Source organism: Centruroides vittatus, unplaced genomic scaffold (genome assembly GCF_030686945.1).
Source record: "Centruroides vittatus isolate TY-2023 unplaced genomic scaffold, ASM3068694v2 contig_900, whole genome shotgun sequence".
Taxonomy (NCBI): Eukaryota; Metazoa; Arthropoda; class Arachnida; order Scorpiones; family Buthidae; genus Centruroides; species Centruroides vittatus.
Genome location: NW_027122591.1, coordinates 343,362 through 362,022, shown reverse-complemented (window position 1 = coordinate 362,022; position 18,661 = coordinate 343,362). Strand labels below are relative to the sequence as shown.

General features: G+C 27.0%; 1 protein-coding gene across 3 annotated transcripts in view; it reads left to right on the top strand.

Annotated features, from left to right (window-relative positions):
• Positions 1-18,661, top strand: part of LOC136984054 (ras-specific guanine nucleotide-releasing factor RalGPS1-like) — a 59,212-nt gene that overhangs the window by 24,971 nt on the left and 15,580 nt on the right. For all 3 annotated transcript variants that reach the window (XM_067280976.1, XM_067280974.1, XM_067280975.1), the window contains exons 2-12: positions 523-646; positions 2,093-2,221; positions 6,431-6,481; positions 6,562-6,645; positions 7,850-8,032; positions 9,233-9,356; positions 9,440-9,571; positions 9,643-9,736; positions 9,810-10,019; positions 15,333-15,365; positions 15,440-15,546. In XM_067280976.1, coding sequence (XP_067137077.1) covers positions 581-646; positions 2,093-2,221; positions 6,431-6,481; positions 6,562-6,645; positions 7,850-8,032; positions 9,233-9,356; positions 9,440-9,571; positions 9,643-9,736; positions 9,810-10,019; positions 15,333-15,365; positions 15,440-15,546 — 1,213 coding nt within the window. In that variant the 5' untranslated portion in view covers positions 523-580. The remainder of the gene's footprint in view (positions 1-522; positions 647-2,092; positions 2,222-6,430; positions 6,482-6,561; positions 6,646-7,849; positions 8,033-9,232; positions 9,357-9,439; positions 9,572-9,642; positions 9,737-9,809; positions 10,020-15,332; positions 15,366-15,439; positions 15,547-18,661) is intronic.

Sequence of the window (18,661 nt, the reverse complement as noted above, 5' to 3'; positions counted from 1 at the left end):
CTAAAGTAAAAAACATAATGTAGATTTTTGAAGAATTATTTCAAATAAAATATTATGTAAGTTACCATAATATTTTAATTATTAAAATTTAACCATATCGAATTTATTACTTTTTGGTTAAATGAATTGTATAATATAATTTTAGCAAATTTGGTTTGGTTAATGATTTGAAATGAGAATATTAAAAGAAACTTTAATTATGGTTTACCTTTTTATATGGTGGTAATTTTCATGTGTGTGTATGTGCGTACTCACATTTTAAACATGATTGTGGATAATCAGCATGTATAAAGTCTCTCCCTCTTATACAAGTCTTAATTTATTAAAAATATTTGAATTTTTATATTTAATTTCTGCTGTCTAATGTTAAATAATTTTTGTTTTTGAATACTTTAAATTATTCTGTAAATTCATTTTTAACATTAATTTTTTCTTCTATATTTCTAAATTTTGATATGAATTTTATCAAAACTGACTTATTATAATTGTATAAACTAAATCTAACCTTTTTTTTTTTAACAGTGTGACAACTATAATATATTTACTTAATGATTTCAACATTTATGACTAAATTATCAGAATGAAATATAGTGAAATGGCAACTGATATTGCACGAGGTGGAATAGAAGCTCTGCATATTGCTGAGGTATTTAGTCTATGTTTATTTATATATTTAGTTGATACTGTAAAACAGTGTTGTGTAAATTAGTCCAATAAATTAGATTAGATTTTAAAATTAAATATTATTTATTTTTAACAATTTACAATATACAGAAATGAAACTATAAATGTATGAGGTGATTCAAAAAATAAGTTAATTGCCTTTAAAGTCAACCAGAATTTACTTTTAGAAGCAACATGCATTGCAACTATACCATTTTTCAATGTAATCATCTTGGCAATTCAAGTACTTATCCCAGCACTGCATCAGTTTCTGGAAACATTTAGCAAAGAAACTGTCAAAGTCCCTCAAGGAAAGTTTTCACTTGCACATATGGTAAAATAATCAATGCCAAATAATATTATCAAACATCAAAGCTGAAGAAAACAATACAGAGAAGGGATCAGATTTGTTAAGCATTAGTGTGCTTTATTGGATGATAATGCTTACCCTTAGCCCAAGAAACCAGGTGTTTTTGTGAAATCGTCACAGGGAACAATTGAGTCATCTCTGGTGCATTCCCAACATCCCCAGTTTTTCATGTGTTTTGTAAGCTGAAATGATAGCCATCCAAATGTTTCAGCAGTCAAAGCATGTATAAAAGCCTTCCACAAGGAACTTGGACCTGATATTTTGCAGAATGTTTTCAGAAACCGGTGCACTGCTAGAATAAGTGTTTGAATCACTAAGGTGTTTATTTTGAGTAGTAGTATAGTGACTTTTTGTTTCTGAAAATAAATTTTTGTTAATTTGAACAAGACAAAAAACTTACTTTTTGAACCACCCTCATAATTTGTTCAGATAGTTTGTTATATATTCTGTTCAAATAATGTCAATATTATATTACAATAAAATTAACAGTTTCAGAACATAGAGGTGGGGGGAAAAGCTGAATTCTATCTAAAATATAAGAATACTAAATTCTGCATGATGTGTTTTGAATAGAATGACTAATTGTATGCTAGAGTAATAATAAAAATCATTTAATAATGTTTAAATTATTTAAAAAGCAATTCATTTTAATTACATTCACTAGTTTATTGCCATCATTAATCAGTTATTTTGAGAAAATAAACTTATAATAATAATAATTTAAATTTGAAAATTTAAATGATTTGAATTAGATATTTACATTTAATATAATCCGAAACTGATATTAACTGTCATTTCGAATTTTCTCAAATTGTTTCATTTAATTATTACTTAAGATAATTTATAAAGTTTAATAATATATTATATATAGTAGATCCTGAAAAAATACGATTTGTAATGCAATGACAAATGGAAAAAAGAATAAATATATATTAATGAATCTTTAAAAAACCTATCTTAATTCTTACAACATATTGCTATAAAATTGTTCCATTGTTAATAACATATTATAAATTAATATAATCATTGAAATAAGAAAGTGTGGTATTTATGAAACAGGGTATCGCTCGAATTTCTTCAAAATCAGAAGATCATTTAGATACACGGTGGAATGTGGGAGTAAATAATATGAAAACATTTGATGCCGTTGTTTTTGATGTTCTTAAAGTTATGCCAGAAGATTTTGCTGTAAGTTTTGATTTTATTTGAATTATAAAATGTAATTCATTTTATATATGAAATTTTTATAATATTTTAAATATTAACTGGATATTTTTTATAAATGTTAAATATGATATAGATTAATATTATATCTTGCACACTTAAAATGATTTAAATTTAAAATATTTAAGTATTAGGTTGAACTATTCTTATATATATATATAAGCATTTTTGAGAAACTCATCTCTCATCTTCAGAACAATTGAAAAAATATGTAGTATCCATCTGTTATGTAATTTTATTTTTAAAAACTTTTTATATTATTAATTATTTTAAAATGCAAAAACCTAATTTTGAGAGTAGAGATGAGTTTTATAAATAAATAAAAAAATTGTAAATGCTAATAGTATGTAAAATCTTTAAAAGTCCAATTCCACTTGAGAAATGACATGTGACCTCTATCTATCTCCTCTACCCCTTTGACACTTAACCATCAAAATTTTATAGCATCAATTCCCTAATAAACAAACCTTCCTGCAAAATTTCAGAAATTTTCGACAAGATACAAAAGGAGTTATTAAGCTTTAAAGTGGTGGACAAAACTATACCCCCCACATACATACAAACACAAACATTCATATGTACAGAGAATAGCCCCAATTTTTTTTTTTTTTTTTTGACACTTTAGGGTCTTGAGTCCAAAAATGTTAAAATCTTTGGTGGGTCATTTTTACAGCTGGGAAAGTAAAAATGAATTCAAAAAATTATATTTATTTTTTAAAATAAAAGTTTTTTCATGATGATGAAGTAAAAGCATACAGTTTATAAAATTTAAAATATATATTCCTTAATGAATCATTTGAGCAATTAATTGCTGTCTAAAAATTGCCGTATATTTTTTATACCAATAAATTGGAAAATGTCGTCTTTCATTAGAAATCATAATTGAAATGGCTATTTATGGTAATGTGTGTGTAATATGTTGTCTTGTTGCACTGTTTTTAAAGAAATTTCTTTCAGTAATATTATAATAAAAATAAAAATTATAACAATTACATTTTTTTTTTTATTGTTATAGAATTTTTTTTATCTATATTTAATTTATAATTTTTCTATAGTTGATTTTATCTTTTCTTTAACATTTAATATTAGAAATACCATTATTACTTTTTGATTTTGACTATTTATATATACATTTCAGTTTTGCACATAATTAAAAGTAAACTTCTGTAGATGCTACATTATATACCATTAATTTAATCTTTATACAAAACAAAATTTAAAATAATTTCATATTGATGATAATTTTACATAAATTAATCAATTCAGAATAAATTGATTTCATTTGAATTATAAATATTCTCTGATTTAACGTTTTAAGTAAATTATCAGAATGTTTTTGATATTTACTAAATGTTTCAATATATTTTTATGGTCTATGTAAGCTACACTTTAAATACTGAATGTTTTTAATACAAAAAACGCCAAACCACACCTTAATCCAGTAAAGAACAAAAATTTAATGACGATGTAACATTTTCAACTTTTTTCAAAGGCCATCATTGGGTTCTAAAGATGGAACATAAATTTGAATTGAAAACAAAATTCAAATGTAACTGAATAGATATATGTTGTGACATGTCACACATGTATGCATTAAAAAATAAATTATTAAACACAAACTGAACTTGATAAAAGAAAGGTTTCAATAATCAAACTTAGTTTGTATTTAATAATTTTTTTTTAATGTGTATGCATGTGACATGTCACAACATATATATATCCAGTTGCATTTGATTTTGTTTTCTGTTCAAATTTATGTTCCATCTTTAGAACCTGATGATGGCCTTCGAAAACAGTTGAAAATGTTAGTTCATCATTAAATTTTTGTTCTTTACTGGGTTAAGGTGTGGTTTGGTATTTTTAATATTGTTATGGTTATTAACATGAATGAAACATCAATTTATCAGGTGACAAAACTTTGCACAAAGCAGTAGAATCCTGTTAAGAAGTTTTTTGAAGGGACTATTGTAAAAAAATTTCTTAGGCAGGAAAACTTTTCATGCTGGAGTTGTAAAAGAGTAATTTTTTTATTTGTGTATTCAGTTTTATTACAATATTAAAGTAATATAACATAGCATAGTGTAACAGTAGAATGGTAAGATGCACTGACAATAGCAAGTGCTTAAGTGTCTGGTGTTGAAATGGCATGTCAATAGTTAACGGACAACATCGGATAGGAAGTGTAGTCAAAATAATAAGACCCCCCAGCAAAATTAGTGATCACCTCAGGTGTGCAGGTGTTTGATATACAATATGGTGAATATCTGGAATTACTTTATTAAAACTTTATTGTTTTTATAAATTATAAAGTTACTGTGAGGAAAAATTACAATTTGTCTCCAATGGAAATTTCTTAAGTGGGTAAAATATTGTTGATGGGACCAATAATTTGGAATTTCTTACATGGGGAAAACGTGTTAAGCAGGAAATTTTAACACACACTTATGATATAAATGCTGGGACTAGAAAATTTGACTTCTTATGTGAGAACTTCTTAAATGGGTTTTACCTTAGTGGCTATTTACAAAACCTACACACATTTTTTGATCATCTGATATTTGTAAAATTTAAAGTTGTATCAGATGAAAATGATAAATTGCATTTGAAAGATAGTGTACAATATTAAATTTGTGTGCTTTGGTTTCATATCCTTACAGAGAAAACTGTTTCATACAAATGAATATTATACATAAAATAGTGTTATTTTATGAAGAATGTGTCATCTAAGTAGAAATATTAAAATAACTTCTAGAACAGTTAAAGCAAACAAGTATATTATTTATTAAATTCAAGTTAGTGTTTGAATATGACACTAAAACTTCTATCCAAATTAAAGATATGATTATTTAATTAATTTTTTATGTGGATAAACAATATGGTCATATTATATGATGTGACTATATTGTTATAGTGTACTGTGTATTGTTTGTAAATGATCTCATAATGCAACCCTTATCTTAGCTTTGAATATTCAGTGATTATTAGTACACTTGACTAAATAACATTGAATGAGCAATTGATGCATTCTTGCATTATGAATAATACTATTATCAGAAAACATAGTTATTTCATAAACACAAACTTTCCATTCAGTTTGGGAATTGTAAACAAATATTATATATAAACCTAATTCTGTTTGACTACTACCTCAAAAACTGTGCTTACAGTAATAATAATAATGTCGCACCAATATCTTTAAATGCAGTAGAATTTTAATTATACTCTAACATTTTTGGTTGTTCTGTTCTTATGCATTAACTTTCAGATCAAATCAATAAGTTCTATATGGACAGCATTTGTTCTGTTTAGAAGATATTTTTTTCTGGAAGAAGGTTGTTAAAAACAGCCAAAAATGTTAGAGTATAATTAAAATTCTACCTCATTTAAAGATATTGGTGTGACATTATCTGTTTGACAACTTTGTAATTAAGCTTTTCATCCATTTGGCGATAAAAAATCAATAATAAGATCCTCAAAAATTTGATAAAAACCAATAAGAAGACATTTAAATTTGCAGTATTAACTTCATACTATAAATAACGAAAAGTTTTTGTATTAATTTTATACTGTCCACAAATCTTTAGTATATAACTCATTGACATCATATCCAAAGAAATCACAACACATTTAGACATAAATAGGATATAATATGCTTATTTGCTTTTGAATGTAATCTGAAGAGGACAATAAAGCTAAAACATATCACTACTACTAGTTTACAAGGTGAATAATGAAGAGTCTAAACTGAATTGTGATTTCTTTACATATATCAATAAGTTAAACACTACAAATTTATGACTGATATAAAATTAGTGAATGTGTATAATTGTTATCATCTTTAATGTGAATGAAAATATTTCATTAGATTCAGTTGTCCTGGAAAAATATAAAACAGTTATCAACTTAAAACAAGATGACAGACATTTATAAAAGCTAATTTTACATTTCATTTATAAATAGTCTACAATGCATACAAAGAAAATGGAATATTAAAAGAAAGATAAAAATTTAATGAAAACAATTATCTTATTTTTACAAAGCTGTATAAAGTAGTAAAATTTATATAATGTAATAATTTTAAAATGTATGTAATACCATATATATGTACTATATATATATGAATTTTAATAAAATTATGATATAAAAACTTAAATTCAACAACAATAATTTCAGAGTCAATTAACTTTAATGGATATGGACGTTTTTAAGACCATTCAACCAGAGGTATGTTATATAAAAACAAAAAACTTTATTTAAGTTGCTAATTATTTGATAATTAAAAATTCTTATTATTAATCTTGCAGGAACTTACAAGTTGTGCATGGAATAAGAGAGAGAAATTAACTTCAGCACCCAATGTTGTAGCTTTTACACGAAGATTTAATCATGTAATTGTTTTTATACATATTACGTTAAATTTTACATAATATCTAATAATATATCTTATGTTTGTATGTACATTTATCAGCTCTATGTAAACTGCTTTTTATTTGTGGAACATGTATTTCTGTGGTAATCATAGAAATTGAATTTGAATTCAGATTTTTTTCAGAATCTGCTAAATTTTAAAAGTGATTAACTGTTAAATTTGCAATAATTTTTCAATTTATTTATATTCAAGAAAATAAATTACATTTGTTGCTATGGCATGGCTTAAAATTGATTAACCTTCTTTCTTAGCGCATCTCATTGTTAAACGTATAGGCCTATTAGAAAAAAATTTTACTACACTTTTTTGTATCGTGATAAAAATACTAGTACTTTTAACAATTCTGTATCGTTGAAAGCACTTGCATTATAAAAAAAAAAAAATTTTAATGCCATCCAACAGTGTATACATCTAGTAGTAAATTTTAACACTTGTTTGCTTAAATGATTTTTAAATTAGTTTTGCCTTCTGAAGTGATTGTTTTATGTCTGTGTATCTTTACAAAACTATTAGTTGCTACAGAAATGAAGAAATAACTTTTTACAGCACTCCAATGGGACTATTGGGTTAAATTTTTAAGAGAAAAGTCTTAATGTTATAGTTGAAAATTGTGAAAGTTGCACCCTACTGTAGTAGTTAAGATTGGAACTTACACTTGTTATGTTATGTGAGGTTTCCAAAGGACAACTTTGATGTGTTTCATTAGCAACTGCATTTGAATGTATATATTTAGTTTAGAATAATTTGTTAAATTTTAATGATTAAGTCATAGTTTCAAGAAATATATATAATTCCTGGGCAACTCAGAACAATTGTGGGGCACATTATTAGGAAGTAACAGAATCTTTACAAATATTATTGTGATAAATAAATAAAATTTCATATTTTAATAAACATTACATAGTTTTAAGTAAAAATCAATTTTTTGATGGTTGTACTAGTGTATATAATATATGAAAGGAGTGCAAAAGTAGGTATACAGTTGTGAATCAGAAATACAAATGTTTGGTGCAGAGTTCTTTGTTATTTATTTTACAACTTTTATTATTTTGTATTTCTTATTTGTGATTTATGTTTTTTGATGATAAAAATATTGTATATATACTTTTGTATTTGTGTGTATACTGTAAAATTTAATTTAAAATAAGTATTTTTTCTTTTAGGTAACATTTTGGGTAGTACAAGAAATACTTTCAAGTCAAACACCAAAACATAGAGCAGAAATAATGACTCACTTCATCAAAGTTGCTAAAAGATTACAAGAATTAAATAATCTTCACTCAGAATTTGCCATTATTTCAGCTCTACAAAGTGCTCCCATTTTCAGATTGACAAAGTCATGGGCTGTAAGTGTAGTACTTAAAATCATAATCTTTTACTATATTAAAATTATAATACTAGCTTATTAGAAATTAAAATTGTTTTGAATAAAATTTATATTGTACTATTAGCTTTAAACATAATTTTTTGAATTATTCTCTTACATCATAGTTTGAAAACTGTAAAATAGCCTACAACATTAGCAGAGTATCAATAGAACACAGCACAGATAAAATTTTACCCATTGTGAATATTTTAATTTCAATCTGGCAAGAATGTTTAGTTGTCTTTATAGATAATTAAGCATTATATGTGACTATACTCTATGTAGAGAACCCTATTTGAATTACTTATTCTGGCCCATTGGTTCGTCACACAAAACAGGAACAACCAAATATCGTAATACAAAAAAAAAACTTTAATCTTTAATCCTATTTTCGGACTCTACCACTTCACTACTCTTCCTCTCTCTACTGTCCTTCTACCTACTCTGACTGTCTTTTTTCCTGTCTTTACTCCCTTACTTTTTATGGTCCTTTGTATACATTTCTTATTACCCTTTATGACTGCATGTAAATGGATTGCACGTGGACTGACAAAACCGCAGTCAAGGGAGGATGAAGAAGTCCAATATCACTACACACTATATTCACATGTAATGCTTAATAGAAGATTAATAGATAGAAGAACCTAAATATGAAAGATATTTTTGTGATTGTTATATTAAAAATTATTGAAATTAAATGAATATAGAAATAAAAGCTGACAATTTATATAATGGAATTGAAAAATTAAGCAACTGTTGCTTATTTTAAAACACGGTAACTCTAGTTTAATTTTAAAATAATTGAATTTCCTTAAATTTTTAGTATGTAAACTATACTATTTTTTATTTTTTGATGAGGTTTAAATGTTTTTTTTTATTTTTGATCATTTTGAAATTTATTTTAAATAAGTTTCTAGTTTTTTCCATGAGAATAAGTTATCTTTCGTTACGTGTTATGAAACAGTAATTAATGTTTAGCAAATATTTAAACTTGAGGATGAATTAATATTAATAATTCTGAATGTTATGTTGCATAAATCTTTAATCAGTTAAATCTCTAATTTAAAGTTTAGAAGTTATTACTAATTTGCTTAATGTTTATTACAATGAAAAATAAATTAAATCTATAAATATAATAATGAAAGTAATATAATATAAAAATGAAAATTTTTATATGTAGCAAATTTCAAAGAAAGATAAATCAACATTTGATAAATTAGCTGAGATCTTCTCAGATAAAAATAATTTTGAAAAATTACGAGATCATATGGGAAGTTTGAAATTACCTTGCATACCATATTTAGGTAGTATTATTTTTATCTTTTATATATATTTAAATGTAATGATAATTATATTTTCTTTGCTAAAATTATACTTTTTCTATTAGGTTTATTTTTGACCGATTTAGTTTATATTGATTTGGCTCATCCTGCAACACAAGGTTTAGATAATCATCAAAGACAAATGCAAATGAACAACATATTAAGAGTTATAGCTGATTTTCAACAATCTACCTATGGTAAAGAAATGTTTTATGTGCAGTTGAAATATTACTAATGAATTTTTTCTGATGGAAAATTTATCTTTCAGAAAATCTACATGTTTTACCTCATATATGGAATTATTTAAAATCAGTTAGATATATAGAAGAACTTCAAAAGTTTGTTGAAGAAAATAATTATAAGTAAGTTAATGAAAGTATTATTATTTATTTTGTATTATTGTATTAATATTTTGTTTTATTGTATTTTTTATAGGATATCTTTAAAATTAGAACCTCCTATATCTCATCATAGTCTTAGTCAAAGTAGAGAAGATTTGTATAGTTCAGGAAAATTTCAACTTGAATGTAAAAATAGTTTACAAGTACCTGGTCAATTGTTACCTGGTTCCTCTAGATCTATGCCTGGACATTGTGGTCCAAAATTTGTGCCAGGACACAGAAAAGCTCACAGTTTAGGAACAAAGTAAGATTCAATGATTATTGCAAATAAATATATTTCAATATACACTTGTAATTGTCAAAAATAAATATACAAGCTTTATTATACAAGCTTTTAACCTTCTGATCGTTAAAATTTATTTTGAACCTTCAAAATATAATATCAAAAGCAATTAGCTGTTATAATTTTTTTACATTTTCTAAATTTCAATTTTATCTAGTCAAATTAATTTCTTTCTATGAGAAAATTTATTGTTGTTGTGAGAGTAATTTACAATTGTGATGATTGAACTTGCAAAGTAAATATTTCAAAAGAAATCTGCCTCGTTTCTCATTCAAAAATGCAGTAAGCATCATTTCATAAGGCAAGTATTATCATTATGAAAACTTAACATTATTTCAGAAATTTTTAAAATATCTAACTAATACAAATGACTTTGATGATTGCCCTCTTATTTGTAAAAAGTTAACCAATTTTTGTAAGTCTATAATAAAAACTTTAGTAGCAAACTTTCTGTAAGTGCATAGTTGCCATAATTTTATATTACACTGGTCAAAACAATTAGTGAATCATATGAAATTTTGAGGAAATGTACATACAACTAATGATCTTAAATACAAAATAGTCTTGTTATGATGTACGTATGTAACAAACAACACAATAACAACATTGATATGCAAATTTAGCTTTTAGTGCACATGTTATAGAATGCCATACAAGAAGGTGCAGGTTCATACAAGAATAAACATGAATATTTGGTCTGGTAGAAAGCTCTAGTAACGTATACAGTTCTCTCAAACAGGTAAAACTGCAGCAAAACTGTGGCATTGATTCAGTTAGGCTGTCAACAAGGTATTGAGGGAGTTGTTGCCACTCTGCATAAATGGCTTTTTCCAGTTCATGAAAAATCAAAGTTTAAAAATAATAATAATTTTATGAATTATAAATATGAATTTCTTCTATGGTTTTAAAAATAGTTAGTTTAGGTTATTCCATATTTGAATGTAGTAATTTTCTCAAATATCAGAAGATTAAGCATTGTTCTTCTTTGCCAAATAGAACTAACACACTAAGCCATTGTATTATATTTTACTTTGTTGAATGCAGCAATCACAGAAAATTCTGTCATACAACACCAACACCATTACATACAACACCATCAGTGAAGTAAAAGTTTGGGCCATTGAATGATGATGAAATTACTTTTCATTTATAATTATCATCATCATCATTTCAATCATTTTATTATTATTATTATTATACAGTGGTGCCTTGTATAACGGATGCTGCAAACAATGGACTTTCTGTTTTGGTCATTACGTGACTCATGCAACGGACTGGCTGCTAACAACGGACTTTCCGGCATAATTGGTGACTGTTCCGAGGGGTGCATTCTTTAATTGCAGTCGCTCTGCGTCTCCACTACTACAGGAGTGCGCTACTGTTTGTAGGCATTTAGGAACGACGGTGAAAGAAAGAAAGATGACAGCACTCGCACTATTGATAGTATCGTGATGGAGGAATCTATAATTCTAAAATATGAGCTTTTAAAGGCAAAAGAAGGGTCCCAATTGTAAAATTTAACCATAAAATGGATTATTTGTTGAAAGAGCATTCAAAATAGCCATGAAAAAATTAGAATGCCGGCTATCATTTGAAAAAAATTCATAAAGACGCATCACTGCATGCACTAACTTGCGCTTTCATGATTTCTAAATTTTCATTCATAAAACCACATAATGGACCCAGAAACGAAACTATCTGAGCCATGGAGGACACCATGTTGCTTTCCACTGTAAACTACTGCTACAAGCGGCCATTTTTGCCATTCGATGGCGTGCACTCCCACCGGAATTCAGGAACGCGTTCCACAGGAATTTTTAAATGGATGTCGCTCACGCAGAGTTACGCGGAAGAATAAAAGAACACACCCCATTTTCATTTTTTTATGATACAGTATGTTATTTTATGCTGCAGAACGAATTAGATGTTTTAACATGTATTTCTATGGGAAAATGCATTTCGTATACCGGACGTTTCACTTAACGGACGTGCACCTGGAATGGATTAAGTACGTTATATGAGGCACCACTATACTATATTATGCTTTTATTACTATATAGTAAATAATAATAACAACAAATATTCAGATCTTATATTCAAATATAACAAAATTTTAAATGTCATTCATTACTAACTAAATATCCTACTCAGCTCCTTAAACAGTAAATCATCTAACACCTGTTGCTGAGAAAACATTTATTAAAGAAACATTAACATTTTTGACCTACTATGATAGGCCATCTTCAGATGTAACAGAAATTTGAACGTATTTAACATTTAAACAGCGGAACATTCGAACGCTTTTTACATTTAAATTTAAACAAAATACTGGATAAATTAACAAATATATACTGAATTAACTAATACAAAAAAACGATTAAATAATGTAATAGAATAAAAATAATAAAATAAATACACAAAAAATGCCACTAAGTGTAATGGCAGGTGCAGATTAAGAATTTTTGTTTTTCTGTTACGTAGAACTTCCATTCACAAGCTAGTCCATCTGCATCTCTGGCGTTAATACAACCATCCTTTACTTTACTTTTATATATTTTGGTTTTTTCTTCATACATTGCCTGTGATAGAGAACGTATAGTCCTGAGGATAGTCGCTTCGTTCCACTTGACCACCGAGTCTTCTGCTTGTGCCATACAGGATAATACTGTGTTTCAGTGCCCTTTGTTGATATCGTATTTGTGCTCCTTAAGTCTGGTAGTTAAATTATGTCTTGTGACCCCAATACAGTCCTTAATTCCTAATTCTCAAACGGAATTTTATATATGCCTGCTTTTTCTTCTTTTTTAATCATGTCTTTGTCATTTCTTAAAATACTGTATACATTAGGTGCTCTTTTGAATGCTTTCTATCCAACACTTCCCTCATGATATTTGCGATGTTTGGATTTCTGCTGTTTAAATGTTAAATACATTCGAATTTTTGTTACATCTGAAGTTGGTCTATCATAGTAGGTTGAAAACGTTAATATTTCTTTAATAAACGTTTTCTCAGCAACAGGTGTTGGATGATTTATTGTCATTCATTACTTTAACAGATATAAAAAAAATCTATTGTAAAAAAACTATAGTACCAAAAACTTTTTGTAAGTGACTACAATAGAAAACGCATAATATAAAATAAGTAAAAATTAAATATATGTAATCTTAATGATAAAGTTGAACAAAAATAATATAACTGTAGGCATCTTCCCAATTGTTGTATTTAAATAAGTAAACTGAAAATATATGCATATGAATTTATTAAGAATTATTTTAAAGACAATATTTGATAACACACGTACTCAGCAGAGAGAGATTACAATATTACTATAACACTTGAGCATTTGCTGAGAGAATTCTTTATTAACAAATGTTTTCAGCTTACTTCCATAGTCCATCATCATCAAGTTTTAAAATAAGCTTAAGAAAATGTTCCACAGATAGAACATTGTTTAAATTTCTTACAATTTGATGTATTCTGAAAACAAATTTAAAGTTAAACAAATTAAATAAATAAATTATTAAAAAAGTATACAGTTAACAACAAATAAATAAAATTAAGAAAAATATAAAAAAATAAAAACTAAGAAAATATAATATAAAATTAAAGCCAAAGATGATTATAGGGGAAGAAACTTGAGTTTTTATGTCCTAATTTTTTTTCTATCATATATTTCTAAGCCAAGGTTTATGCATTTGCATCCCTAGCATTTAGGCACTGTTCTTTAATTGTGTTCTTGTATATATTTATTTTTCCCATATCCGTAGTGATGGTTAGAAAATATACTGTTTTAATAATGTTTTCTTCATTCCACTTTATAACCAAGTCTTTCACTTGTGACAAATGCTACTAACATTGTATTACTATGGCCTTTTTCCACATTACTTGTGCTTGAGTCACATCGTGAGACTCTTTGTGTAACCCCAACATAATCTTTTTTGAGTCCTAACTGCTGGTTCTTTTGGGGTATTTTGTATACTCCAGATTATTGTTTCTTTCTTAGTTTGTCTTTACCATTCTTCAGTAAGTTGTAAATATTAGTTGTTTCATACACTTTCTTTGAGTTCTTGTAACTGGCCATCTCATTTATAATATCTCCCAAACATTTGTTGTATGTAAATTTATTGATTCCATTGATGTTTGTTTAGTTTTATCTTTGTTTTCTTTATAGTTCCTGATGAGCCCTTCTATAGAGGATGTTTCATATCCTAAAGTTGTTGCAGTTTACATCTATTTATTTCTTTTAAGCAGTACTGTATATTGGAACTATACAATAAGGCTTTTCTAATCAGTGCCCTAAATGCATGTGTTGTAGTATGAAAATATTTGAATTGTGATAAAATGATCTAGATACCATATATTTCCACAGATAAGATGATAGTTGAATCATAAAAAAAAGGCCCCCAAAATCTGGGGTTATCTTATAGGACAGATATAAAAAAATTAAATTGAAATTTATATAAATTAAAACCATTATAAAAAGAATGGACAAACCGTAATTATTTACTAGTAGAGAGTAGGGCATGTCCACAAAATAGAATAACCCATACGAAGTTTTTGTGAATAGTTAAGGTCATTACCTGAATGCCTGAATCAGTGCGAATGTTTGCAACAATAGCAAGGCAGAAAATAAAATTTGTTCATTCAAAAAATTACAAACAGGACATAATTCTGTATACGCTATACAGTATTATTATCTAGATGATGATCGCTGATCTAAACTAAATTCATAAACCATTGATAGTTCGGGGGTCATCTTATAGGACAGATATATGCTAAAACTATAAAACTTTGACGAAAATTTATACCTAATCTTATCTGAAGGTCGTCTTATTTGCGGAAGTATATGGTAATATTTTTAAATCCACTGGTAACATAAAATTAAAATCCATAGTTATCTAGAAAATAAATATTGAAATTTCCTTTAAATTCTGATTACTGTTTCATTTATATTTCATGCATAAATAAATTTTACATAAAGCTTTACAATTTTTAAAAATATTTTGTGATTAAACAAAAACTATATAAATTATATATGTAAAGATTATGAAAAATTAAATTATCACAGTCTTTACATATATAACAACAACAATTGAATTGCATTTTGAATATAATATATAAATTTATTTATTTCAGAAATGTTAAACGTTTTCATTATTAATGCCAGCTTATTATAAAATAAGTTATACATTATACTTGTATTAATTTTTAAAAATATATTTCAGTTTTTTAAATGTGGATAATTTAATGCGTATTATGTCATTTCATTTTTAGTGTTTTTACACCTTGTGCCCTTCATAATGAAAGGTAAGATTATTAACGTTATTTAATTATTACTTAAGAAATTTTTATTTTAAATTCATTTATATTAACTTTTATAGTTCTAAATGGGGAACATCCAATGGACGACACCTTTTAGATGATAGTGTTTTAGAAGATACTCCAATGTTAAGTAGGCAGTGTTCTGTTAATAGTACTGCTGCTTGTGGTAAGTTTTATAAATAATTTTAAATATAAAAACAATATTAAATTTTTTCAAGTTTTTAAAATTGTGCGCGCATTGTATGAAACTTAATTTTATATGTTTTTCATATTTGTGTAAATATTTTTTATCTGAAACTTGAAGCATTTCAGTAACTTTTATAATACATAATTCAAGAAAACCTTATTGTCACAAAATTATTTCCATACTTAAAAAAAAGGTATTTTAAATATAAAGTTTATTGAATATTATTTTTTAAAGTATATAAACTGAAGATTAGCAAGTGTCTGACAGTTTTTTTTCATAGTATAAACAAACTCAAGACATAAACACAATCATTAAAAATAAATTATTGTTTCATTGTGTTTGAAAAATATTTTAAGGAATGATTGTGAAAATCATACACCAAAACTAATAAAACTGGATATCACTCATATTTAAAGATATATGAAACTGTTAATAATACTTCTTTCTAATATGAATACCAAATCAGTAATTAAAAGTTCTATTTTTTTAATATTTTTTATGACATAATACTGTGTATTTGATATAAAAGCTTATTAAAATTTATTTAGAAACACTCCATTTCTCCTTTACAGTACAAATAGAATTTTATATGACTTTTCAAAACGTAAAGAACAAGCAACATATTTACATGTTTTTACAGATTTATAAAGTTAGAAACTTTTAATAAAATGTTACAACATGGCAGTATTTAAGAGATGACAATTAAGCTTCAGGATTATATAGATTTGAAAGAAACCATAAGAATACAAAAGTATAGAGCTTGTTTGAGAGAATTATTTTGAATAATAATAAAGGTCTTTAGAACTGTTCAAAGGAACCTAATAAAAATATTTAAAAATTTTATATTTTTAAAAATGTAAATTAGTAAAAAAACTTAATCAATTACCTTAATATTCGCTGAGAGATTTTTAATGTAACGAACAAACGTTTTCGTAGGTTAAGGTGTTTGATTAAGTTTTTTATTTATTTAATTCTGCTGGGCAAGGGTATGATTTGTAAATTAGTTTTAAAATACAGCAATACCTCTGTTTTCGTCGATTTTTTTGTGAAAAATTTGTGTTTTTGTCGATTGCCTCGGATTTTAGTGGCGTGCTCAAATGACCTCGCTGCTAATTTTGCGAAAACAAAGGGCGATCCAGGTGTTTTCCAGCACAGTGTGGCGTTATTTCTCATTGTGTGAACATAACCCGTGATGACCCACCATTGGCCAATGGTTCTGTTTCCTGAACACTGGGATTTCAGTCATGGGTTCATGCTTCGCCAGGGCGGGCTGGCACGTGAAGTTTTCTGGGTTTTCTCCACATCTGTAACACCTGAATAGGGGCCAGTTACCCTTAAATGGATTTCCCAGGAGGCATTATTTCCCTTGATACAACCATCATAAATGCATACAACTACTATTACCAAGGGGCGACATAGGCTAGAAGCTCATGTCCGACTAGCTTCTACAAGACAAGACATTATCCCACGTGTCTAGCCGAACAATTCCATTGCTTTCATCTTAATGCTAATTATCTTATCTTTAACCTTAATGCTTTTATCTTTATGTTAATTTCTTATTGCTTTTAATATTTAATGCATATATTAATTCTCTATAAAATGTGTTTTTGGTATGTATTTTGGAGTGTCTAGAACAAATTAATTGGATTTACATTGATTCATATGGAAATATTGAATAATTGCCTCGGTTTTTGTCAGTTTCGGATTTTGCCGATTGTTTTCAGATGGATTAGCGACAAAAACCGAGGTGTCATTGTATTTCATTTACTCACTCAAATCATTGGAAATATTTGACAACTAATTTAAATTTATTGCCATCAGTCTTTGTCAAATTTCTTGTGCTATACTCTTGATCCTTGAGTTGTCTGTAGCATTAATGTTATTTTGGAAACAAGAAATACAGTAATACCTGTTTTTGTTGACTTCGGTTATCACTGATTTTTTTGCAAAAAATTTGTCTCTGTTTTTGTCAGTTGCCTCGGATTTTGTCGGCGTGCCTACATGACCTCACTGCTAATTTTCCAAAACCATGCATTTTCCTGTTCAGTGTGGTGTTGTTTCTTGTTGTGTGAGCATTACCCAAATAATGGGCGTATTCAAAATCTCAGTGTGCAGCCAGCACCTCTCAGCACCTCTGTTCAAAATCTCAGATGACTTATGGTAGCTGTCAGCTTGCTTTCAGCAAACTGCAAGCATCTTTTTCGGTGCTCATTACACCAGCAAACAAGATGGCAGCCACCATGAGGCTCCTAACAGCATTGACAATTTTGAATTTATTTGTTGATGAATAAACCCTGAATAAATTAATATTTGGTTAATACATTAATAGAATATTTTAATATACTAGTATATTTATGTAAGATATCACATAATTTGTTTTAGTTGTTTTAATTATTTAAAACTCCTATGGAAATTTTAAAAATTTTCATTCCTATTTCTCTTTTTCAGATATTCATTTTTTATTAAGCTGTTCTTGTTAAATAAGTTCAAAAATAAATTTAATGTATTGTGGAAATTCACATCATTTGCCTTTTTATTGTTTTTCTCTCCTGAAATTCTCAGCAGTCTGCGTTTTGTGTTCTCTAGAAAATGCCAGCAGTTGTGTCACTTCTCGCAGCATCTCACTGGATTGATGCTGAGATTTCGAATATGTTGAATTCCATTGCCTGCCTTTTGTTTTAGCTCCATCATGGGAAATGCAGTGTTAAATGTTCGTGTATTCTTTTCATTAGTCTTTTATATTCATTTTTTATTAATTTCTTATTATTTTTAGTATTAAAGACTATATTTATTCTCTATGAAATGTATTTTTGGTATGTATTTTGGAGTGTCTAGAACAAATTAATTGGATTTACATTGATTCATATGGAAATATTGAATAATTGCCTCGGTTTTCGTCGGTTTTGGATTTCACCAATTGTTTTCAGATGGATTATTGATGAAAACTGAGGTATCACTACAGTTTGAGTGATAAATCAAAGGAATAAAAGAGTTTTGCATTCTTACACTTTGCCAAATACAGCTTAATCATTAATCCAGAAAGAAACTATATAGTTCTACGCAGTATAAATCAATACATATTTGAGAATTTACT